Source organism: Pempheris klunzingeri, chromosome 8 (assembly GCF_042242105.1).
Source record: "Pempheris klunzingeri isolate RE-2024b chromosome 8, fPemKlu1.hap1, whole genome shotgun sequence".
NCBI lineage: Eukaryota > Metazoa > Chordata > Actinopteri > Acropomatiformes > Pempheridae > Pempheris > Pempheris klunzingeri.
Genome location: NC_092019.1, coordinates 23,203,401 through 23,228,783, shown reverse-complemented (window position 1 = coordinate 23,228,783; position 25,383 = coordinate 23,203,401). Strand labels below are relative to the sequence as shown.

The 25,383-nt window shown below is 41.1% G+C and overlaps 1 protein-coding gene across 2 annotated transcripts in view; it reads right to left on the bottom strand.

Moving 5' to 3' along the window:
- rgl2 (ral guanine nucleotide dissociation stimulator-like 2) overlaps positions 1–25,383 on the bottom strand; it is a 30,485-nt gene that overhangs the window by 3,933 nt on the left and 1,169 nt on the right. Inside the window, exons 2-16 of one of the 2 annotated variants that reach the window (XM_070834718.1) lie at positions 24,837–25,003; positions 15,128–15,175; positions 14,660–14,743; positions 14,366–14,532; positions 12,542–12,598; positions 10,516–10,712; positions 8,846–8,955; positions 8,460–8,675; positions 7,242–7,345; positions 6,370–6,454; positions 3,120–3,179; positions 1,986–2,072; positions 1,847–1,879; positions 1,237–1,358; positions 1,042–1,128 (exon numbers count right to left, since the gene is read on the bottom strand). In XM_070834718.1, coding sequence (XP_070690819.1) covers positions 1,042–1,128; positions 1,237–1,358; positions 1,847–1,879; positions 1,986–2,072; positions 3,120–3,179; positions 6,370–6,454; positions 7,242–7,345; positions 8,460–8,675; positions 8,846–8,955; positions 10,516–10,712; positions 12,542–12,598; positions 14,366–14,532; positions 14,660–14,743; positions 15,128–15,175; positions 24,837–24,995 — 1,616 coding nt within the window. In that variant the 5' untranslated portion in view covers positions 24,996–25,003. Of the gene's footprint in view, positions 1–1,041; positions 1,129–1,236; positions 1,359–1,846; positions 1,880–1,985; positions 2,073–3,119; positions 3,180–6,369; positions 6,455–7,241; positions 7,346–8,459; positions 8,676–8,845; positions 8,956–10,515; positions 10,713–12,541; positions 12,599–14,365; positions 14,533–14,659; positions 14,744–15,127; positions 15,176–17,628; positions 17,841–24,836; positions 25,004–25,383 lie in introns of those variants that run through there. The other variant, XM_070834719.1, reaches the window with a different exon arrangement.

The window sequence follows — 25,383 nt, the reverse complement described above, 5'->3', positions numbered from 1 at the left end:
TCATGGATTCATCTCTTTAACTATTATTTTTCAAATAATCATTCAGTCAACAAAATGTCAGAAAAATGAAAAATTAGATATTTCCAAGTCCAAGGAGATGCCTTCAATTTGCTTGTTTTGTGCAATGAACAGTCCAAAATCATTCCATCACTGATTCATTTCGGTAATACCTCTGCAATTTAGTATTAAATAACATAAAAAAAAAAGAAATTGAAGCATGCTGATTAATTCTATAGTACAGTCAAAAACCAATTCATAAATACAACAAAATCAAACAAATTGCCATAATACTCAACAGCATCTTTCATTTGACCCTTCCTATCTGGTAAATGCAGACACAAACACAGGCTCTTTTCTTATCTTCTTATCTTTTTCAGACTCCAAAAAAGCTCCTTGACAGGATATCCTCCTCCTGTTTCCACAGTCTTCTTCTTATAAGTAAACTGAACTTCATATGTTGTAGCAACTAGCAGCTAGAAGGGATTTTCATTTTGTGTTGATTTTGGCACCCCCTGTGGACAAAAGTGGTAATGTTTCCCAGATTGACTGCATTTCCCATGAGCACCACAGCTTTGTGTGGTAAAGATCTTGATCTTGAAGTCACAGCTCATATTTAATCCTATTTTTCTTCCCTATCTAGGACAAAGAGGACCATTTCAGAATCAATCCTGCAATGCTCTCCATGACCATGGTTGACTTGTGTTTTCGCTTGCGCTCTATTGCTGTTCCTTTAAGCTTTTTTTTTGTTCTTCTGTTGATCATTCGTTTTTTCTTTCTATAATTTGTTTCTATAACCTTTTAACTTGCCTGAGAAAATGTAAAATAGGCTCTTCTTGTCAGCGCGCTGTAAATCCTTTTGTCTGAATTCGTAGCAGTCAGTATTAAACCGTTACTGTTTCATAACTGGTTAAAAACTCCTCGTAGCTGCTGTAGATCAACCTAAATCCTAGTTTAGCTGTTCTGAATTTCTGTGAATGTGGTTTTTATGGTCATTTTACAATATTAAGTGTGTGTGCATATGCATGTGAAAGCTCAGCTTACTCTGGGCACTGTGTGATGATGACTGTTGGGGTAAGGCCACGGGGGCTCGGCTCACCAGGCGCTTCAATTTCATTGGACAGCCTGTAACTGAAGCAGACGTCCCCAAAATTGAAACAGTTGTTTACAAATTCAATTCAGTAAATACACGTTTCCTATTGTTTAATGAGCAACTGAAGCAAACGTAGAGATATTTACCTCTCCTCCTCTGTGAGCGTGGGCACGCTCTGGTACCACTGTACGAAGGCCTCGTCAGTGACGAAAACACAGTTTTTGCAGGAAGACTGAAGGAGCCGGATTTGAGCTAAAACCTCAAATTCCTGTTAACAAAGAGCCGTATTACCACAGAGTTTCATGAAAAAAAAAAAACACCCACGTTGGCTGATCTAGAATTACTGTGCCAGTCCTTTTTTTTTCTCATCTAGCACCTCACAGCTCCCTCCACTTAATCATCCCCTCCCTAAGATATAATGTTACCTCTGCTCTCTTTAATGCGCTCTTTTACCCCACACGCCTCTCTTCCTTTTATAGCTCCTACTATGTTCTCTTCTGCTCTCTAATAGGATTTTTCCAGGGGTCACAGGATTTTTGTCAGAGCTCTACAGTTCTTTCTCTTGCACACCTTGCTCCTCGCTTGCTCTGTCAGTGCTGCAGAAACAGCAGCTTAGTCCACTCCTGCTCTTGTTAAAACTGCTCAGTATCACAGCATCAGCTGAATGCAACGCCTCTCGTTTTGTGCGTTTGAATAGATAGCGTATTCAACTTCTCACCTTTTATCTCTCACACTGACACGAATTGCAACACTCACCCTTCTCCTTTTGTCAAAGTTGATGTAGCCGTTCTGCAAAGGGAGTGACAGGATGCGTTATGTCAGTTGGATAAAAACACTCAGTGACTTTCAGGGGTTGTGACCAGCTTTCCCCTCGTGGGAGATGAGAGGAACTTACATCTAGCCTGTCTTTGACCGCCGTGTCCAGCATGGTGAGGTCTGTGAGGAAGATACCCAGGTAGGGCACGGTGCCCAGGGCGTTGGACTGTGTAAGGAAAAAAAAAAGAAAAAGTGTTTCATCCGTTTCATCCCCGGAGCTTTCTGTTCACGTCGTAAAGAGCCCCCACAGCGAGGGATTTCAGAGCAGCCGCCTGCAGCTATTTTTCAAACGATGGCTCAGGATTCTGCATATCACACACGACAGCCCTCTGTTCCACTTCGCTGCAGCATGCCGCTCGATCCCCGTTACAACCCTCCTTCAAACCACTGAAGCACCCCCCGCATAGCAAAAGTGACATCAGTGTCGAGGTCTGAATGCAGCGTTTTGTGGGAAAACAGTGTGTTCAAGTAGTTTTAGTCTGAAATCCATTATTAACCTCTCAACAAAACCGTAGAGCTTTTTATAACCCAAACATTACCCAAAGCACGATTCTCATACTCTCTACCTACAGTGATTTATGACACAGACCACAGAACATACATTGCATACATGGTAAAATGATTCATAAGCCTTAAAAGATGCAAATTTAGCCACTGATCGTTTTTCTAAAGATATCATACCACATTTTGTCCCCTAACTTTCACAGAGCTAATGACACCTTTGCAGGGTCTTACATCATTCCTAAATATTCCAAGGGTTCCCATAAAGGCCCGTGGGGGTGTACAACCCCTCAGGCTAAAATGATTGGTATGCACACCAGACTTGGGCTGTAAAGTTAGTGAAAATAGTTCTTTTTAATGTGCTTGAAGATCTGAGGTTTCGCCTCAGCGACGAATGTTGAGGTCATTTTAAGTTACTGCTCGGGACTGAAACTATCTGGAAAGTCTTGGTGACCCCAAATGATTTCACACAGCAGTGAGAACAATTCACAAATCTAAAACTGTGCGTGTGAACTCAGAATAAGCATAGCTAAGACCTATCTGCACCATTTCCGCGATTTACGCCTGAGTGTTGACCTGTGCACCAACAGTCTCCGGCTGTCAGCAGGTTCTTGAGAAAGTTCATTCTCCATAACCTAAATGTTTAACCCGTTGACCCTCCACAAACAAGCTGCTTCCCTTAAACCTGAACCTTTATTTCCACTCTACTTACCCTATTAAGATGTTTGCTGTTGAGCCTGTTGTCAAGGTTGGCGAACTTTGACGTGCCCTCCTGCAAGTCAAAAGCAAGGAAATTCTTTCTGTGATTGAAAGTTTACTTTTGATCTCAGAAACAACTGTCTCACAACAAGGTCCATTGAGTTGCTGTTCTGGAGCATTCAGACGTATGACATGATGCTCATCAGCAAATGGAGCTTGCCAACATTTGCTAAAAGTTGCCTTTTAAAGCCAACGTGGATGAGGAGTCCTTAAAGTGTTCAGAAAAAATGGAAATATGAGCATCTGCAATTTTATGACAAGTGGGTTAGATCATGCAAAGTGAGTAAAACCTCTAGAACAGCTACTAAATAAACCTCGAGGTAAGAATGTTTTTTCAAAGGGACATTTTACTTCAATAAAAGGGTCATAAACAGTCTATGGTGGATTTAAAGCTGGAATAACAGATCTGAATGGCCACTTGGGGGCAGTATAAACAAACTGTAAGCATGACACTACAAGTTATTATTACAATTATTACATACTTTTATCTATTGATTTATTCACTTTTACTTGGACATAGAATATTCCCAAATGAATACATGACGTGCAGCATTGATGGCCTATCATAAATGAGCTTTCAGTTCTTAAAAATAAATATTCAGGTTGATAAAAAAAAAAAAAATGTATATGCAATTCTAAAAAAACACAAATGTACCATTGAAGTTAATCCTTTCATGACAATTGATGTTTCTTGATTTTCTGTGGCATCAGTAATAGTTTCAGTGCAAAGTTGACACTGCTCAGTCTCGAGATCTGTTGAGACGATTTGACACTAGTCAAGAAGACGTAGCCTTTTTTAACCGAGCTGCACAACAAAGTGTTGTTACGCTGTCAAATGCTTCAATGACAGTTGTGAATAATTTCTTTTCCCAAACTTTTAGCAAGTCTTTTATTAGTCTGAATCATTCATCTTACAGTCTGTCTGCTCGTCGTAGTCATTTTTAGACAAGCTGCGAGATGAAGCGAAGTTTGTAACTGTGCTGGAAAAAAAAATCAAAGGGCAACAGAAGGCAATGGTGTTTTTCTGGAATCAAAGCTCGGAGTGAAGCTTTCAAAATGAAAGCAAATGTTTGGATGAATTCCTTTGGGGGTATCATGGGTAAAATCGCAGCTAATGCAAAGGTATTGATGCCGGCACTGTGCCATAACAGTGAATAAAAGCACAGCCAATCCTGCCAACTCTCTGACACAGTACAAACTAAATATAATGTACGTCTTCACATGGGTGCCTCACTCTGAAGTGAAAGTGTTGACAGAATAAGGGCAGTTCTACCCAACCAGATTAGACTGGTTCCTGGTCTTTAAAGCAGTCATAAATCTCTACCACTGAATGTTGTTTTCAGCCGAGGATAAGGCTCGACTTCAGCCTGTGCAGATGGGAATTTAATAAATGCGGCCCAGTAGTGGCCCTTGACATTTATAAATGTCTCATTCTGCCATTCAAATTATGAGATGCTTATCAACAGGATATGAGGTATCAGGCAAAGTGCAGAAGAGCTGTGTGTGTTTTTTTTTTCCAGTTTGAGGCTTAACAGACGTCACTGCGTGCTTTCAGTCAGCGCTGCATCTGACGGTTATTTAAGTTACTGATTAGCCTGCCAATTATTTTCTCAATTAACAGTTAAAAACATTAAAAAACAGTGAAAATGTCCGTCAAAACATCCAAGAGCCCAAAGTGACCTCATCAAACGTCTTCATTTGTCTGACAAATAGCCCACAATCCCAAAATATTCAATTTATTATAATGCAAACAACAAATGTTCACATTTGAGAGCATGGAACAATTAAAATCTGGGATTTTATTCTTGACAAAGGCCTTAAATAAGCTGATTATCAAACTACTTGCATCTCAGTCTCCTGTCGCTCAACTAGTCACGCTAACTATTGGACAGATTCAGGTGACATTTTGCACAGACGGTGATTTTGGTAATAACACCATCCTGCTTCAACACGATCCTGTTTATTTCTCATGATATTAGCGCAATCAAGGATATGACAGGCAGGGGGAGTATCTGACATGTATTTGACATTGTGTTTTCCTCATGGATAAGCTCACACAGGAAACAGTCATTTCTAAAATTAGGTCCAAAACTAATGTTGAGTCAAAGCTGATAGCAGAAGTGATCAGGTCCAAAACCCACATCTGCACTGTCTCTCTGTCTGCTGTGCTTCAGGAGTTTCTGCCTCCACGACGTTACATATTACATACACAGTGTCATGTCTCGTCTTGTGTGTTAGTTTGTCTATGTTCACTTTTGTCTTGTCCCGTCTCTCACTTCCTGTTTTATTTTGAAAACTAAAACTCTCCTCTCGTTTCAGATTGACTTGACTTCCTGCCCTTGTGTGTTTTCCCTCCAGTGTGATTGTCTCCACCTGTTCCCCATTACCTTGTGTATATATTGTCTGCGTCTCCCATTGTCTTGTCTTGTCCAAGCGTCAATGGTCTAAAGTATTTTGAACCAAGCCATAGTTTTCCATGCCTTGTTGTAGTAAGTGTCTTGTTTCTGTAAGTATTGTGTTGAATTAAAAGCTTGTTAATCTGTCTGTGAGTTTCTCGCTTTGTGCTTTTGGGTCCACCCTGTCTCTGAGCCCCGTGCTTAACACACAGGTGTAAACTCAGAGTGTCTGTAGCGGCAGGCAGAAAGTTAGAGAGAAAAGTATCTGCGAAGATTTTTTGAGCAAAAAGATGAGCAGTAAAAGCATCCAGCAGCAGCCAAACGCAGAAGAGATCTGAGTAAAAAAATACGCCTGAAACAAGTTCAAAACATAAGAAACAAACATAAGTTGTTGACGTCTGACTCCAGAACAAAACTGAACTAAACACTAAAAACTCTGTGAGTTTGAGATCAAACTAAAAGCTTTCCAGCACAAGAAAACGGCTTCTCCGGTCTCTAAGCAACCAGTTAGTTTCATCATTACAACCAACACACAAGTGGTCAGTGACAAGATATCTAAAAAAAAAAAAAAAAAAACACATCACTCAGACTCGAAGCTTTTGCTTTCAACTTCAAACACTACTGGTTTAATTTTGTCTCACGACATGTAGAAACCTGCTTCAGTAAAAGATTTCTCACAGAACCTGTTCTGTTTAAACTGTGTTGTGTAAGTTATGTCATCAGCCAGAGCCCCATTTCCTGTTTTTATCTCAGCCAATTCTGAAAATGTACAGTACACAACATTTCCATCCTCCTCCTGACACTTACCTCCTTCAGGAGCTCTCTGCTTTGTGAGTAGTTGTCCTTGTCTGAGAATATTTCTGACAGATCCTCATATTTCCTCACTGCCTCCCTGTCAAGTGACCAAACCAGAGAGTTGGATTACAGTAAATGATCATTTATATTTCAATATTAATAAGCTAATGGGTGTAATGAAGATGCTTTGTACAAGCTGAATGAACAGAGTCAAAGTAATGTGATTGGATGCTAAAAATAAAGGTAAAGAATATCTGATATTAACAGAATGAGTGGCTTGGATTCATGTTGAGGATATAACAATGCTGAAATGGCATTTTGTAGTTTTAGTTTAAGGAAAAACATTTCACTTCACACATCTTATCTATATATTTTGCATCCCTTTAAGCACCACACTATATTAGAGCTGAAGGTATTATTTTCATTCTCTATATAAGATTTCAGAAAATAGTGAAGAATGTCTGTACCACGCCCAACTAGATGTCCAAACAGTCCAAAAACACAGAACTTTTTATTTCTGGTAATTTAAGTCAAAGAAAAACAGCAATTTCTAAAAATTAAAGAAATTGGAACTAGGGATTGCTTCAGATTTTTGCTTTAAAAAAAAATGTACCATTGCAATTCCTTGATCCCCAGCAGAGGTCAATGAAAGCCCTCTGTTACTCAACACTACAATAGCTACTGTACTGCACATCCTTATTTTTTTGCTCCTGAAGCTGTTGCATGTCAAATCTTTCAACCTCTTTGTTATTTTCCTATACTCCTGATTGTATTGCTGTTAATTGCTGTGCAGGCTTTTTAGTATTTCTCTGGGTATATGACGCCTTTTTTTAAAAATTTTATCTCAACTCCTTCTTAGGACTGAGAGGAGTTCAGCAGCAGACCTGTCAGTGTCCTGCCACGTCCTCCGCAGCCGGTGGATGGGGTTGCTCTGCAGGGCAGACACGATGGCATACAGCGAGGAGAAGTTCTTCCTGGCTCTGCACTCCTGTTGAAAGCACACACGGATGAATACGCTGATCTGCATTAGCACACACACACACACACACACACACACACTTGCGCTGTAACTGAGAACACCTGTGGTTGTGGGTCTGGCTGGTATTAAGTTACAATGTCGGCTTGAGGTGCTGAATAATATATGCTGCTAAGAGGTTTGTCCCAAAAGAATTGTGGGATGAGCTACGGATGGCACTCTGGCACCAAACCAGTGATACCCCACTTTGCCAAAGAGGGTGTTAGTGTGTGTGAGTGTGTGTATGTGAATGTAACTTCATAACGGAATACTGGAGCAAAGCTGTGTTTTTTTCACAGATAAAGAGGCTTGGAGAGGAGTAGACCTGGTCATGTGACCACAACCAAGGGCAGGATATGTTTACTGTGTGTGTGTGTGTGTGTCTCAACAAATCCTGCTGTTGCTGTGAGCTCTTCAATTTTTAAAGAAAAGACTGTTGTGCATAATAACCATAACGCTGTTACATAACGGAGTTCATCTACATTTCTCTTGTGTAAGGCCGACATTTTTAAACAGATTCCAACCTTTCCTTTTTGCCTCGAGGTTATACATCACACTTTCTGACTCAGCACATTACATATTTCCTGTTCCGTTTCCTAAAGGTGTGCTGGAACCGTAAGTCTAATAAAAATGTGCTGATTTTCAACAATCTCTCTTCTTTATTTCTGCCAAAAGTGGTCAACCATCAAATGCACTCAAATAGAGAGCATTATTTTGTGATTTTACACGGCTCTGTCCAGGAAAGAACCATGAATCAAGACTTCATAAATGCGTTGTGCTCTCACCTAACGATCGCAGTGAAACTACTGGTACAGTCGCTGCAGAAACCAGGCCGACTGTGAATTTGTGATGGTATGTGCATGGTCAGAGCTGAGAATAGGATTATGGTGAGGAGATTAATGGGGGTTTATTGTAGGAAAATGCACAGTTGAGGTTTTTGGAAGACTTGAAACCCCAACTGACATACTGTTAACAATGTCATTTCAAGATGAACCCTCTTTCTTTCAATTGTAGCCTGTACGAATGGGATAAAATCCTGCAATTTTTTTTTAGAGCTGTGACCTTTTGAGTTTTTTTGCATCCTGACCTCTGCCACACTGATCCATTTCTCCAGCAGTCGGGCTCTCTGCTGGCTGCGAAGCTTCGTAGGCCAAAGGCAGGATGCTAAAACTGCATTGGCCAGTTTGTTGAACTGACGTATGGTGGCCCGGACGGACCAACAAACGCCTTCCCTGCCCTTCTTATCCCTCTGAGACCAGAGTGAGCCGAGGCAGTGGTATGGGACCAGACGGACGAACAGCTCCTGGTAAGTGACAATAAATAGATCTGTAAATAACAGCCTAAAAATTATCAGCGAAATCGACCAGAAAAAAACAGAACAGGATGGAGCAACATGGCAGAATATGCAAAATGTCACTTAACTTTCATTCTCACCACCATTAAAAACATGATCAGGCTTAAAAGAGAACTCACCGTCTCTATCTTGGTGAGCTGCTCAGCGATGAGCGCAGCCGGGAATCCGAGGATGCTGGTGGGTTCGAACTTGGAGGCATCAGGAGGAGAGCTGGTGAGACCGGTCTGATCTGCAAAGGGTGATGCTGTTCAATAAAACTGTGGATTCCGAATATAAGGAACACCTTCGTAGACTTCTGTAGACCCCGGCTAGAGGAATGTGTTTCTCTCAGGGCTGTTGCTCTGATCCCCCACTGTGTTCAGGCTAATTATGAAGTTGTTTGGTGACTTTCTCAAGATAACAGCTTAGTTATCTCAGGAAAACCAGGGGAAACTGGATAAATATCTCATTCTAATGAGAAAATTACTTTGCAATCTTGAGATAATGAAATACGTCAGTCATGACCTCGTGATTAGAGGATGAGAGAAAACAAGATTAAGAGTCAGTGCAGGCCAATCTGCAGCTGCACTGAGACAGTGGTGCTTGAAGCTAAATGCTAAATGCTGGAGTGGCAACAAGCTCACAATGACAATGCTAACATGCTGATGCTTACAAGGCACAATGTTGCCCAATTTTACAATCTTAATTTACTACATTAGCATGCTCACATTTGCTAATTAGCACTAAACACAACAAACAGCTGAGGCTGAGGCTGTTCTTTGTGTTCAGTGGTGAAAATGTCGGTAGTTCTGCAGGTATTTGATCATAAACCGGAATACTAAAATAATGGCCCGAAATGAAAAATCAGTAACAGCTCACCAAAGTTATTACAATTCATAATGAGAGGAACTTTTAAATGTCCTGTTTCCTGGCACCGACACAAACATTATTGCAGCCATGGCCACCTTTGGCCTTCACAGCAGAGTAGCTTTTAAAATAATTTAAACAAACTTCTGGGTGCTCCTCATGTCAGAAAAACAGTAGAAAACTGGTCTGAAGTGGTTTTTCTATCTAATGTATGTTTTATATTTTAGATTCCTCAGAGTAGCCACCTTTTGCTTTGTTGGCAGCTTTCACATTCTTGGTATTCTCACAGTCGGCTTCATGAGGTCGTCACCTGGAACGGTTTTCATTTTACACGTGTTCCTTATCAAGAGTTCATTTGTGGAATGTGCTTGAGACCCTCAGTTGTGTTGTGCTGAGGTCGGGTTGGTACACAGTTCTATACAGTGATTAGCCCTATTCAGCCACTGTTCTAATCCATATTATGACAAGAGCCACTCAACTAAGTAAAGAGTAACAACAGTGTATCATTACTTTAAGACATGAATGTCAGTCAATGGGGAACATTTCCAGAGCTTTGAATGTATCCTCAAGTGCAGTTGTGAAAACCATCAAATGCTATGATGAAACTGGCTCTGGTGAGGAAAGGAACACCAAGAGTTACCTCTGCTGCAGCTGCAGAGAATAAGTTCATCAGAGTTACCAGCCTCAGCAACACACACACATTAACAGCAACTCAGATTAGAGCCACATAAATGCTTCACAGAGTTCATAGTTTTGGTGTTTTAAATATGAATCTACAATGTAGAAAATAATGAAACACAAGAAATAATGAACTAATGAAAAACCTTTGAACGAGAAGGTCCCAATTACGGAGTTACTCTGCGAAGACAAATGTATTTCCACCCCAAAATCTCGTCAAGGGAGGCCTTATCTGCGTCATTTAAGTACAAGTTAAATTACGGACCTTTGTGGATGTCGGGGAGCAGGGCTTTCTCGCTGAGCTCCTCAGCGATCCTGAGGAGGCGAGCACGGAGGTCGGCTGCAGATGAGGAGTCCTGGGGGAGGAGGGGGGCCAGGCGCAGCAGGCGAGAAGGCTCCCCCAAACTCTTGAAGTCTTCCGGATACTCAGAGAGCCACGTGCTGAACACTGTGCACACCGCTCTGCAGAGATGAGGAGAGAGATGTCGGAGGAGGAAAAGATTAGATGGTCGTCTTTTGTTTCTTAACCTTGACCTCCAGACACCTCAGAGAACAAAACGGCTTCTCATAGCTCCTTATAAGACGTAAACATTTCAAATCAATCCAGGATTTTGCTGAGAGCCAAATAGGGGAAGTGTGAAGATGGGACCTGCATCTGTTTCCGCTTTAAACCCTGAGCTGTAGCAGGTTGCCTGAAGCAGATAAACAAGCCGTTACAGATTGGAAATGATTGAATATATTGATATCTTCCAACTTATCTAAAAAGTTCTTAACTTATCAAAATCATGTTCCCAAGGTGTTTAGACAAGAAAAGCAGCTTAGAGATGAGTCTGTAATTTAGTAGAAACAAAAGGTTGGGACTGTTTTAATAGAGCTCTTTGAATGTATTTTCCATTAGCTAGCCATCTTGATCTCAAAACTCTAAGAAGCCGTGTCACAGACACAGCTTGTTGAGATGGGTTGTATTTCCTCTTGCTGTCTTTTTGCTGTTTCAAACTCATAATTCCTTCCATGGCTTGTTCAGTTTTACGTCTTGTTTAACTTGTTGAGCCTCTGCTTGAAAATGACATGCCCAGAGTTAATAGGACATATCTCTACAACCACAAGGTCTATTTATATACTTACGGTATCATGATAAAGATAAGACACAATTTATGGTTATGGAATCATAAAACTTGAGTTGAACTTTTGCTGTTCTCTGGCTGTTAGTTTGCTGAGTGTCGGTCGTATAGCGCTGCTGGAATGCTTGGAGTCTCCGCTTTCATACGACACCTCGTTTGTGTGTCTAGCATGAAGCGACACACCGGTAGCGGCGAAAATGTTTCAATAGGTGATTTTCATGTGTGGTCGTTAGTTTGCTTGGTGTTGCAGTTGTGTTTGGTTTAGGTAAAAATGGTTCACACGAGCTTGTAGCCTAGTTTGTCCTGTTTAATTTGATGTGCAACATGCATATGTTCGTACATGATGAGTGTACTGCTGGCTGCTGTGTTTTAAAAGACTTAACGTTAATAAACGTTAATATGCATTTAAGTAGGAACAACAACTAGAAAAGCCGAACGTGCACAAACAGTTTGGATGGAAGTAAATGTTTGGTTAATGGTTCATGTATCACATATCAATATTTTGTCATGTAATTTGTAACATTGTGTAACCATTAGTTGCTGTCCACGCAGTCTGACTTAGATTAGTTAGAAAAGTTCTGTATTGGCCTTAACCCCGATGACAAGTCAGGTAAAACTATACCGTAGTGCTTTTGGGGAGTGACCTGGTGCAGCAACACGTCTGGGACAAAATCACTTTGTAACATAAAGCTTCAAACTGTTTCAGCAAACTTGGATAGCAACAGGAATCTTCATTTACAACTTAAAAGCTCATGAACACACAGAGGTCGGAAAAAAACCTGGGAAACGGGACCACCTGAGGAGCATGTGCACTATAACTCTGCTGTCGTTTCAGACGCAGCCACTCCCTCCTGCTCTGAAATTACCCCTTTCCTGCCAGTTTCCCTCACCTGCGCCGCTCTTGTAAACTGGCTGCTCTACCTGTTTTGTGTTTTTGGATTGTGTTCTGGATCTTGGATTCCCCTAACTTCCTTTCGTTAGATTTGTTTGCCTGGTCTGCCTGATTTTGACGGTGGTTCCGTTTTAGAAAATTTAGCTATGGGACACAGCTCCACACTTATATTAATGTATACACACACACACACACACACACACACACACACACACACACACACACGCACACACACTGCGTGTCACACAGAAAGGTGGCTAGCATTTTCACTAACTCACTTGTTGAAAGATTGTCTCATCTGGCTCCTCTCGTTGTCCCCAGGCGGGTTCTCCAATCTGTTAGTGGAGAAAAAAAAATGAAATATTATTATCACAGCTTGAAATATGTGCATCTGCTGTGTCATTAATAATACCTGTGCTTTGTGATAGTTTTATTAATCCTTGTTCTTTTTTTTCTCAGGATGCTTGTCCTAATGTTTACAGGTAAACTGAGCATGTTGCCAGGACTCTTGACTGACTCTCATTTGTGTTGCTTCAGGTGCTTCATACAAATACCCCCATTATTTAAAAACAACTTTAAAACAGACCAAAAGCCTTCACACATTTTTTTTGTTGAATTATGTTCCTAAAAAAAAAAACAATAAGCTGCAATTATTTTTTTATAGGCACACAGGTGCATCCTGCACTGCGAAGTGTCTCTAAATTAAGTTACACAGTTAATCACAAACTGTTGTTTGACAAATTGCAAAGCTAAGCTAACACCTGGTTATCTTGTGGAAATGAAAAGTAGTAGTATTTAGTTAATTAATCAGGTTTGCAGACTGTAACATAACCATTTAACTGCATTTTAGAATCCAGAACACCAGCAGTGTGACTCCAAAGAGGGCAATGTCTGTCGGCCAGTCCACCACTTTGTTTCAGACTCAAGTATCTCAACAAATGGTGGATGGACTGGTACAGATGTTCGCAGTGCCCACAGGATAATTCCAAATAACTGCTGTGATTTTCTGACTTTTCATCTATTGTCATCAAAGTGTCAAACTTTTCATGGTTCCCAAATAATAAACTGACTTTGATGATAATCTGATTTTACCTCTAACGCCACCATGTTGCCACATTGACATTTGTAGTTTAAAGTGAAATGTCCACAAAAACTATTGGATGGATTACCATGAAATTTGTTTCAGACATTCATGGTCCCCTCAGGACGAACTGTATTCACTGTCTACATTTAGCCCTCTAATATTCCACTGTTGCTCCAAGTGTGACAATTCCAAATTTGATAGCATAGGTTATGCTGATATTATTCAGGAGCACTTTTTGCACATGGATACAGCACATAAGGAACATGCATCTCGGTGGGTTTTTTTTTTTTTTCCTTGCCTGTTTATAGTCAGCTCTGTGCACTGTAAACAAACCAACTAGCCAACGGTTGGCAAGGCTAGGGTGGAGATGATCACCCAAAAAGAAAAGCCCACATTTCTGAGAATATTAGTGGAATATTCATTTTCATTAGCAATGTAAACAGCTTGGTGGAATTTCTTGGAGCAAGGACAAAAAACAGAATATGTTGTGCATGTAAATGTAGTCACTTTGCTGACTTTTCATCTCGAACCATAATCAAATCAAAATTTCATTTTGTTCTGTTCTTCAGTTTATGATCGATTACCTGCAAAGCTAATGACATTCCCATCATTCTCAGCTGTACTTTGTGCTTGGTGCTAATTTGTTAGCATGCTTACACGCTTAAACTAAAATGGAGAACATGGTTATGATTACATCAACTAAATATCAGCATGCTGTTAGCATGACTGTATGCTCTCAATCTCTATTAATGAGATTTGCTCCCCCAGTTTTGCAGCAGAGCAGAGTGAGCAAAGTTTCTCTCAAATTCTCCATTCACTTTGCGTCTCCCTCCATCCAAGCTTCCACTGGACAGGAACAGTCGGAGATTTTGATATTGACAGCTGCCGTTGTTGCTGAGCATCACTGCACCTTTAACTGCGATCACACCAGTTGTTTATCTGTTATTTTTTGTCTTAAAATCAGATCCTCTTAAAACAGCAAACATAATTTTCCTGGTGAGTGATAAAGCTCTCCTACCTGTCACTGAGGATGTCCAGCACTCTCTTCGTGGAGGTGAAGGATCGATAGGTGGAGAGGAAGATGGTGATGAAGGAGGAGTCTCCCATAGAAAAGGAGTGGAGGAGGTGGAGCACTAGTTTCTCCTCTGTCCCTGCTTTCACACACTGGGAGCGGGAAACCGCTGACTGGAGGAAGACAGGAAGGAAAAGAGGCCGAGAGAGGACAAGAAAGGAAGCTAATGTTAGTGCAAACAGGAGGCCTTTTCAATCGCTCGTCTCGAACGGCATGTCCGGTCAGTCACACGTCTCTTACCATCGGACTGTTGGGGGCACCGTGCTGCTGTTTGACCACCACTGTGTAGACCACTCCATCCTCCTCCTCCTCCACCACGGTGGACTGTGGGGCAGAGAAACCCAGTTAAGACAGTGTTCATGTGTTCTCTGGGTTCTAAAAAAGATGTTTGACTCAGCGTAGCTACAAAAGTTTTTACTGCAGATGATTCCAAGTAGTGAGTTCAACCTTGTCCTTTTGCTGAACTAAACAGACTTTAACTAGTTGACTCTCATTAAAATAATGACTGAGATGTAATTGGTTCTACTGTATGTATAAAAAGAAGGCATAAAATCAAGCTGCTTTGAACTCATTTCTCACATGTTACATGGGGCTCTAACGATCCAGTTTTAGCCTCAGGGAAAGTCCCTGACACAGTTACCCTATTTTATATTGGTACTGACTCACAGGCACACTATCCCATGCAATGTGCAACAGAGCTGGCCTTACCAGATCCAGAGGACAGTACCAGGTAGTCTTCATTGGTGAGGGCTCCGCCTGAGGAAGAAAACCAGACAAAACTGGTGTTAAGACACAGCAAATAACTTTTTATTATTTTATTCTTATCATAAAAACAGCAGTGCACCAAATGAGTGGAGCAGTAGAAACACATCATATAATCCCTAATATGCAAACTAATGCTGACCCTTAATCACAGACTGCACATGCACTTCAACCAGAGGTAAATGTTCTTGTTTCGTTTTATGAATCATACAGTACCATGGTACTCAGCTGCATTATGAGGAGTTAAAGTTAACTTTTTTTAACTTTTTTTTTTAACTTTGTGCACGCAAGGAAGAGAAATATCATCAATCAGGACTTTAGGGGCTCTGGACGCACAAGATGTTACAAAGATTATGAATTTTGGCTGAATTGTCTACTCTAAAACACATTTTCATTAGCCATAACAATTGTGCTATTTCATATGTTATATCTATAATAACATTAACCACTGATTAAACAACTAATCCCATCTTGCTTAATCAGACTTTAAAGGTCTTTCATCTTGATCGCAACTTGGGTTAGCCCTCGATGGTGTAATAATCCAGGATTGTGTCTGCCAGTCACACACTTGCACACCCCAGGAATCACCCCAGATTACACAAGTAAGGAGATGTTAAGTGTTAAAATGTGCTACAGCCCCTTAAAAAATGTTAAACTTAAATTGCCTACAGCCAACTACAATCAATGTGTATGAGTTTGTCTTGACAACACTGGCACACAGTCTTATCAGCAACTACAGATTAACACACACAGCTCTTGATTGGCAGGATCTTGCACCACAAGCTAAGTTGAGCACACCAGATGACTCAAAGCACTTTAATAGAAAGAAGAAGTATACAGAAGATGTACAGTAGCACTCCAGAGACATTTGAATACTGCCACAGAGATATGAGCCACATGAACAGTTTTGAGGTACTTATTACATGACTTTACATTTCAAAGGCAAATATTGTACTTTTTACTGTGCTGCTTTTTCTATGACCGCGGTAGTTGCTAGTTTCTTTGCTGATTGAGATTCTACATCAAAATAAAACCAGTGGTTTTGAACCGTTTTTGGTTTGTGAGCTCTCACAAAACCCAGTGTGTAGTTGTTGTCAGGTTTCAGATGTGTACGAGCTGTTAGCAGCAGTTCTACCAAAGAAACATTTTCCCTCTAAACTTCTCATTTCATTTAAATACATTTTCTTGAGACCCAAAGATGTAAAATCATGCAATAATTCACAAAAAGTAGATCGAAGTTCGAAAAAGGACTATGTTTGTGTGGTAGAAATGTATTTCTTTTCTTTTTTCCTACCTCATTAATCACCTCACGACCCTTCAGATTTATTGTGTGAGCCTTTAAAAGGCCTAGTATAACCTAACCTAACTGTATAACCTAGTTGAAACAAACTCTGCTACAACAATAAAATGATGGTTCCATACTAACTATCTAATAATGTCACACATAAAAACACATCAGCTACAATACCTTTGTTAATACTACTACTACTACTACTACAGATGCATAATTATTATTATTATTATTGTTATGCATTTAAACTTAAGTACAATTTTAATTGCAGGACAATTCATTGAAATGGGGTATTTTACATTGTATTGTACTGCTGTTATTACATTACTGAGGTCTGAGTCTCTTTCTAACTCGTCCCAGGATCAGAGCATTAATAATTCAGATGTAGCTGCTGTCTAGTGTAAACAGTAAAGAACGACAGCCGGTCACAATCCTGTGTTGTCAATAGTTCCTGGTGGGTGGGGCTGCATTTTTGTTTACATCTCGATCACAGAATGGTGATGAGTAATTAGCAATACAACGATCAATATCGTTTTACACTGACATCGACTCTTCCGCAACTGTGACTCTTTCCATGGTAAAAAATGCACGAGTCAAGTCATCCCCGGCCGTCTGCTGAAATCTCCACACCATTTCAGACGGCTTGCGCTCGTCGTGAGTCAACACTTTTAGATCAGCACAAAAACACGAGCAACACCTTGGAAACACATTCAAAACAAACACACCAACAACACAACACTTTAAACCCTTCTGAATGTTACTCAGCCCTTCAAAAAGCAAGTCTACTGAAGCTGCCTTACATTTTCATTCATTTTGCAAGATCTGAGCTATCTCATATGCAAATTTTACAGATCACACATGAGCCAAGAAGCATATTCATACAGACGGGAGTTCTGCTATTCTCCCTGTTTAAGCCGTAGTGTAATTAGGTGTCATCAGCATATGTTAGCCTCTATTAGCCTCTTTCAAAGTACCTTCACTTGACTTGATCAAAGGTCAGCACTGCAAGCAGGCGCTCCTTCACTCCCTTTTACACTCAATAACTTGTTATACTACCAACTATCTACGCAGATCTGCCTGCGATTTAATCTTTCTCATGAGAACAGCCCAAAGCACACACACACAAGAAGGGTGAAAAAGTGGTCACACAAGTTACCTTTCCCTCCGCAAGTCCAGACAGGTAGCAACCCCTAAGCTTCCTGGAAATCTTCAGGATAAAGGTACAAATGTCATTTTCATTTTCTCCACTTTCTCTCATCTGTCGATCCCTCTCTCTCTCTCTCTCTCTCTATACACTTGCCTGCCTCTTATCTCACTGTTGCTTGACCTAGATCTGTATAGTTTCTGTCTTTACCGTCTGACTCTGAACCTCTTGTGGCACTGGATCACAAAGACACACCTGAAGCGGGAGCTAAGCCCGGCCCCCGCGAGGCTGCATCACCTGGGCACACCCATTATACACAAACACACACACACACACACACACACACACACACACTCACACACTACAAACACAAAGATAGTGATATGTTGGGGCTGAGTGAGTCACATCTTACACCCAGAGTCACACATATAGAACGTGCATGAAAAACTCACACACGGACACATTGCTGTGTTCACACAAATGCAGACCCTCATCAATAGACACACATAGGCTCTTGTCTACACACACACACACACACACACACACACACATGCAAACTGAGAGACAAAGCCCTGAAGCTATTTCCAGAACAATACCCCCTCTCATTCTGTCTCCGCTCTCCTGCTCTTTGTCTTTGCAGATGACCTTCCCATGCAGATAAACCAGTTTAACTGAGTATCCTGTTTAATACAACCCGAAGCTAAACAACAATTAACTGAGAGAGCTGCCATTCGATAACAGGTAGAAGTTGGACGGCCTTCATACTGTTATTTATGTCATTTAGAGGCCCTAAACGCTGTTGGAGCAGCAAGAGGCCTGCGGTCTGTACTGAGGGGTAATAAATGTTCAGTCACTAAACCAGGAAGCAAGCTGTGTTTATTTGAGGGACTAATGACATCACAGAGAGAAGCCATGTTAACTAGGTGGAGACTATCACAGTGTGTGTGTGTGTGTGTGTGTGTGTGTGTGTGTGGAGGGAAGTTAGCTTATTGTGTAGGTCAATAATTAAAGCAGTATAAATTGATTTTCCTTGGCCACTTGGGGGGAGTGGAACAGGCTGTAAACACATCACCTTATGAAGTTGTTATGGCTAACATTAGCAAACAGACAACATTAGCTTTAGCATTAGCATCTGGCTACTGTGAGTGCAACAGTCAGTCCGCTTTTAGATCTGCTTTTGTCTCCACCACCTCCTGAAAGTGTCTGCACTGTAGTCCCGATTCACCAGATGTTAAAAACAGTAACGCCGTGGGGGCGTAAAAAGAAGAACAATGAGCCAAAAGATGCTAAACGCTCAGTGGAGCCGAGAACAACCGAGTGATAGCCTAATTCTCTGTAGGTTTTTCACAATTACATGTCATGATTGTCTGCTAATATAAAAATGCGGATCATTGCAGCTTTAAGTGAACAGACAGTACAATTTTCCCCTTAAGTCATGGCCTCCAGGTAAATCGAAACTGCAAAATCTGACCCAGAGTGCTGACAGACAAAAGTGAAAGTGAGCCAAATGTGAACAAAATAAAGAAAAAAATCAAAATTATTATTCAGAAAGTTCCAGGACTGGACCAGTCAGTGGCGTCATAACCCTGCTAATGAACGTTACTCATGCTAAAAAGCCAGACTACACACAGAGAATAGACTGCATTTAGTCTGACTCAAAACCTTTGCAAAGCCTGACATCACCTACCATTAGACCCAGCTAGACACAACTTGTTAAAGCTCCTTAACTCCTGTTGAACTCCTGCTGAAACTGAATGATTCAATCGATTTAAATGTTACACTTTACTTAGCCGTTGTTCATGAAATATGATCGACGTGCTGATAGAGGGAAAATATTGAATTACAATTTTCTTAAACAAAGCAGGTCTGTTGTGCTTGTCAGTCCTATCACAAAAGTTTAACATTTAACACAGGCAAGAAGTTCTGCTATACCTGACTCAGATTGAAAACACAGTGAACGTATAGAAAATGTGATAAAACGGGGAAACTATATAAATATACATAGACATACTGCCTGGAGCTAACATGTCTCACTGAATAAAACAGAATTGTAAACAAGGCTTTAAAGACATCTTTTTATAACATAGTACAATTCCCCCCCAAGGCATGGTCTTATAAAAAGAATGAAAGTGATTTAAAGCTGTCACTCATGGCTTGTCTGGCATGTAACACTCCCAGCCCGTGATGCTGTTGGCCTTTATCACAGACACAAAGAAAGCTCGGCCTTTGCTCCGTTTCCTTATTCCAGACAGAGCGGTTCTATTGAGATACTTGAGATAAAAGTATATTCTGTGGAGCGTCAACTGGGTTTGCTATTGTAGATCAGGCTGAATCTGGGTCAGAGAATCCAGCCGTCTTCTGCTGAGAAACTTTTCAAAGCGTAATAGGTGTGTGTAATTTGCCTGCTTCAAAGGCTGGTGGATAAGCATCATGATTACAGGCCACATTGGCGAGCGGCACAAGTTGGTTCTGGTTCAGAAAAGAGGCTCTGAAGCTATTGTTCTTGAATGTCGAATAGGTATTGATTTTTCCTGTATGTTCCATTGCTGCCACCAGAAGCAACGCTTTGTTTGTGTTCTTTTGAAAAGATGCGGGTTTTCTTTTAAGGTCCTAATCTTTTCTTTTTCTTAAAGTTCCCCCACCCCCAGCTGCATGCAGGAAGTACATAATAAGTGGAGACAAACACAGGAAGCAGGACGTGCTGTTGTGTTGCGAAGCTATTTTTCTTCCCCTCTCCTTCCATCACAAGTCGAGGCTACGCCAACCTCTCCTCCTGAACAACTACGTCAGCTGTTGGACGGCACCAGAAAAGGAACCGACAGGAAGCCCACTCTCCATTTTTTAACCCCCCTGTCTCAAAAAAACAACAAGTTCCAGTCTTTTTCCTTAAATAAATCCATGTAGATGGACTTCCGCAGTGCCAAAAAGCTTTGAGTTTGAACAAATACACACACGCCCTTATTTACAACCCTACATAAGTCTTTTCACTAAACAGGGGGTCATAAATACATGTTCTGAAGCTCTATTTAGAGATAACCATTGTTTTTTGAGTGGTCCACAACCCCGACCCCTTCCTTCCTATCTTTCTCTCTGCTCCTCTTCTCACGCTTTCATCTATGCATCCCTTGGTGCCCGTTATCTTCTCTCTTTCAAGTAAAACTCTGTGACATTAAAGTCAAAGCTGTTCTGTTCCCCCTTAAAAGAAAAAAAATCCTTCAGTGGATCCGATTATTCTGTTAGATATCACCAGTCTGTGATGTGCTGCGAGTTAGTTGACTTTTTGGTGTGCAAGCTTTGCCTTAACCTGGCTCCTCGAATTCTACAATAGTGAGTTATCTCCACGAAAATGTCCAGATAACAAGCTTTAACTTGTTCCTGTCTGCCAAAAGTGGGGTTATGGGTACATACAGCAATGTGGGGACATACGGGGGGTAAAATATACGGCCAAAAGTATGTGGACAAGCAAACGAGCTGCTCCAAAACCACAGGCATTTATTTGCCGTTGTAACCATTTGCACCTTTCTGGTCTCAGGCTTTCTATTAGATTTTGGAACATGATTGTATGGATTTGCTCTCGTTCAGACACAAGAACATTAGTGTCACTCATGTTGGGTGACAAAGCCTGGCTCAAGGCACTAGTATACTCCTACACTATATCTTTGGAAGCCTTGGAAGTCACTTTTCACGTGGACAACCAAGTAAATGTTTTCCAGGAGAGACTATCTGAAGATGCATGCCTTTATCGCTGTACTTTAATGATATGACACCTCTCTCTCTCTCTCTCTCTCTCTCTCTCTCTCTCTTCTAGCTTAACCTGGCCCTCACAGCTGGGGTTCCAGTTCATCCCAAAGGTGTTGGATGGGGTTCAGGTCAGGGCTCTGAGCAGGCCAGTCAAGTTCTTCCACACCAATAGGAGAAAAGTGGCTTTTCTGAACACAGTCAAACTTATTGCTGCATCCTGTAGAATTAGGATTTACTTTCATTAAAACAAGGACCATTTTATAAAAGCTGGACCTCTTATTCAACATCTTCAAAGTCTTGTAGCTGTATTTACATTCTGGTCTACTGGGGCTACCTTCTGTGCAGGAACGAATGTCTCTATGATGTATTTCTTGCTGTGTGTTTGTTGGATATCTACACAAAATGGTGAGTTAAGAGAGGAGAAGACTTTTATTTTTTAAATGTATTCATGTCTCAGCTGTCCAATATTTCCTATAGCAGCATCTGAAATATTCTGTTCTTTGAAACCATCATGTGCATCCTCTGGAAGTAGAAACATGCAAGAAAACAGGCAAAATAAAGTGCAATATCTCTTATCTGCATTAACTATGCCAAAGTGTTTTATCTCAATCACTTGAACTGATCTTGAAAACACAATCTGTTTCTTTCACAGAAAGAAACAAACTGGAAATTGTTCACATGAAGTTGACACTTCATGCGTTCTGACTGACACATCCAAGTTTCCTTCATTAAAGAATGAGCGAGTGGCTGTATTGGATTGCACTCGACAGACTATCCTTGGAGACCGCCTGTGATACTGGATACTGTTTATAGGGAGAGCAGGTGTTCACCACATCGACCGGCCAAACCACCACATGTATTATTTACTGCGAGATCCACCATGTGACATGGGCATGGAGGAAGTCTGCTCAATCGGAAAGAGACTCAGTGAAACTTCTTTTTTTAGCTGCGAGGAGTTTCTTGAGGCCCGGTGTGAAGAAAAACCAAAGAGCCATGTGCAGGTCATGTGTGGTGGGGGCAAGAGGGAAGGTGTTATGTTATCAATATAATGATGTTAAGGTCTCAAGTTTTTTACCACACGTGCAGCAAGTGATGAGAAATCCTGTCCTCAGCTGTACATATAAAAAATAATAATACAATAATAGAATACTTTGCAAGAAAAAGCCTCAAAACAACACTCCACCTGGAACCATCTGATAAAGGCTCCACTAACTTCACTATCACATCACTAAACATTAACAGAGGTGAAAGATCGTGGGAAATTCACCTGTGCCATGAACTTTTTAACTTCAACCTCAATTTGAGTTCAGCTTTAGCCGTATTACAGATGTTAGCCTGGAGTCAGTGCATTTCAGTGACAAACGGTACACAAGTTGATAGAAGCACACTTTTAAACATGACTATGAGTCTACAGCCATGCTCGCTGCTGTGTGAGTCACAGACATACTTTAGGCCAAAGACTAACACCTGCATGCTAAAATATGTGCAATGCAAGCATGCTAATGCTAAGCAGGTATCATTTTTAACATGTTCACCATCTTAGTTTGCCGTGTTAGCATGCTAACAGTTGCCAATTAGCACCATGGACAATGTACAACTGAGGCTGATGGGAATGTCATTAGTTTTGCAAGAATGTGGTCATAAACCAAAGTAGCCTACTGAACAAATGACATGATATTAGTTCCAGAGGAAATATCATGGGATCACTGTCATGGGACACACATAGTAGCCCTAACCAAAAAAACAAAAATGAGAAATCACAAAGGATCAGTTAAGTCACCAAGGTTCATCCTATGGGGACAAGGAATATTGGAATTTAGAAATTTAGAAATTTCATGACGATGCATCCAACAGCTATTGAGATATTTTAGCCTGTACCAAAAAGGTGGACAAACAGACCGACCAACTGAGCCGAAGTGGACCCGAGGAGAAGTGTTGGGTTCTGTTCCAGAGGTAAGAAAACATCATTAAAAATGGCACTGGCATTTGTAACAACACTACTAACTAAAAGCTGCAACATAGCCTTCCTCAACAGTATGTTGTGTGGCTCACTTCCTATCTTTAGATAAGGACAGTAGTTTTTTTTATTTTTTTATCTAATGTTATTTATTCAACATTTCTGTTTTGTGGTGGCCTTTAACAAACACAATTTCCCATAAGGAAGTCCAAACAAGTCCATGTGCTAGTCAAGAGGACGTGTGTAGTTTTGTAATGACACATCTGTAATGTCCGTAATAACAGCAGAACAGTGTAGACATTTTTAGACCACTGAGACTTAAGAAGAGAGCTTTGGTGAATTTCATGGAAATGGACAAAAACTAAGTCGTGATGACATTAGCACTTGCCCTGCAATGGTAAACTGTCATGGAGTCAAGGATGTTGTTGTTGAACTTTATTAGGGTTTCATTGTCTAATTGCAGGAGCTGATTTGTCTTATAATATAGTAAATACACACCCGAAACATGCTTTATTTTTCAAAAAGACAGGTGAGTTTTGAGTGTCCACTTCCTCCCACTGTACAAAAATGCAGCCAAAACATGGGCGCTGCCTTACTGCGCTGGTGGCATCATTTAGTGCCGGGGTCTGTGCGTTAATGACTGGGACTGGAGCCACTATATTGAAGTCCTGCCCACAGATTAGGATTAGCTGTCAATCACGACGCCATCATGTAGCATCAACACCTAATTAAAACCAAACTGATTAGAAAAATAAGGACTTGAACATATAAAGCGTGATATCAACTCACTCAAATGTCAGAAACCATTTTTGGGAAAAAATACATTCAGCATGTACTTTGATACATGTCAAATACAGTGTTCGGCTCTACATTAGCATCCCTGGAGCCGTGCTGAGAGCGTGGCAAAAGCATTTTTCATTAGCATAAGCAAAAAATCTGTCATGCCATTTAAATGTAACATACATCAACTACATGAACAGTTTTGCTGTGAAACAACAATGTTACTGTGTTTAGTCTGTGCACCGATATTCCTTTGAAAAGTGCGTAGCTAGTTGAATCTATTCAGTGTTTATTCATGGAAAATAAGAGCACTTGGGTTGCCCTGGTGGAAAAGCACTAAATACACATGTGCCATTTTCATCTCTCTCTCTCTCTCTCTCTCTCTCTTTGTATCACACTGGCTTTATTCCCTCTGGGCTTCCTGAAAACCAGCCTACTGCAACTTCTGTTTATTCAAGAAACTGGTAGTCGAACGCAGCTTCTCCGGCTTCACGGAGCTGTGTCGGCCAGGCGAGCCACGACAAATAAAAAGTTCTGCTAATCCCCTCTCGGCTCACTCCGTCGTGTGAACAGAAGAAAAACTAATGAGGTAGGTGGTGGCGGATTGTCAGGACTCAAACAACACCGCGAAGAGCTTCGCAGAGCAAAGCTGTGAGGAGTCGCTCATAGCCCCCCCGTCTGGAACGTGTTCAAGCGACAAAATGATGGATGTGTTTCAATGAGGTGAAGGGAAAACACTCACCTGTGAAGTTTCCAACTCATCGCTGACGCTCCCCCTCCTTGATTGGTTGCTCGGGGTGCCGCTGTCAGGTGCTAAGGGCCGGTAGCCAATGAGAGGCACGTCACTTGACTCGACCCCTGGCAGGTCATAACCACCTGTTCGCATGTTACGGGGGAGCATGGTGCCGGCTGCCACAAGCAGGAGGAAGATAGAAAAAGAAGTGTTTCAGGGACAAAATAAGTGATAACAGGTTCATTATAAAGTAACACTTGAAGCTTACGCTGTCATTTTCATCCCCCTGAGTACAAATTCGAGATGTTTTAAATGAAAGGAACACAGTACAGTAAGTTAATGGTAGCTTGAAGGCCATTTTGTAGTTAATTTGTTTAACACAGCCACTGTTCCTCCACAGCAGGTCAGGATTTGCATAACAACCCCTCCTTCCATTTCCCTTTTCCCCTCTTTGGTATTTGTATCGCCATGAAGATAGACATCTAGTAAACAGTGTTTCAGGAAGAGAGGTGTAGGGGGGAGAGAGATGGAGAGGCTGATACAGTCTGGGCGCTAT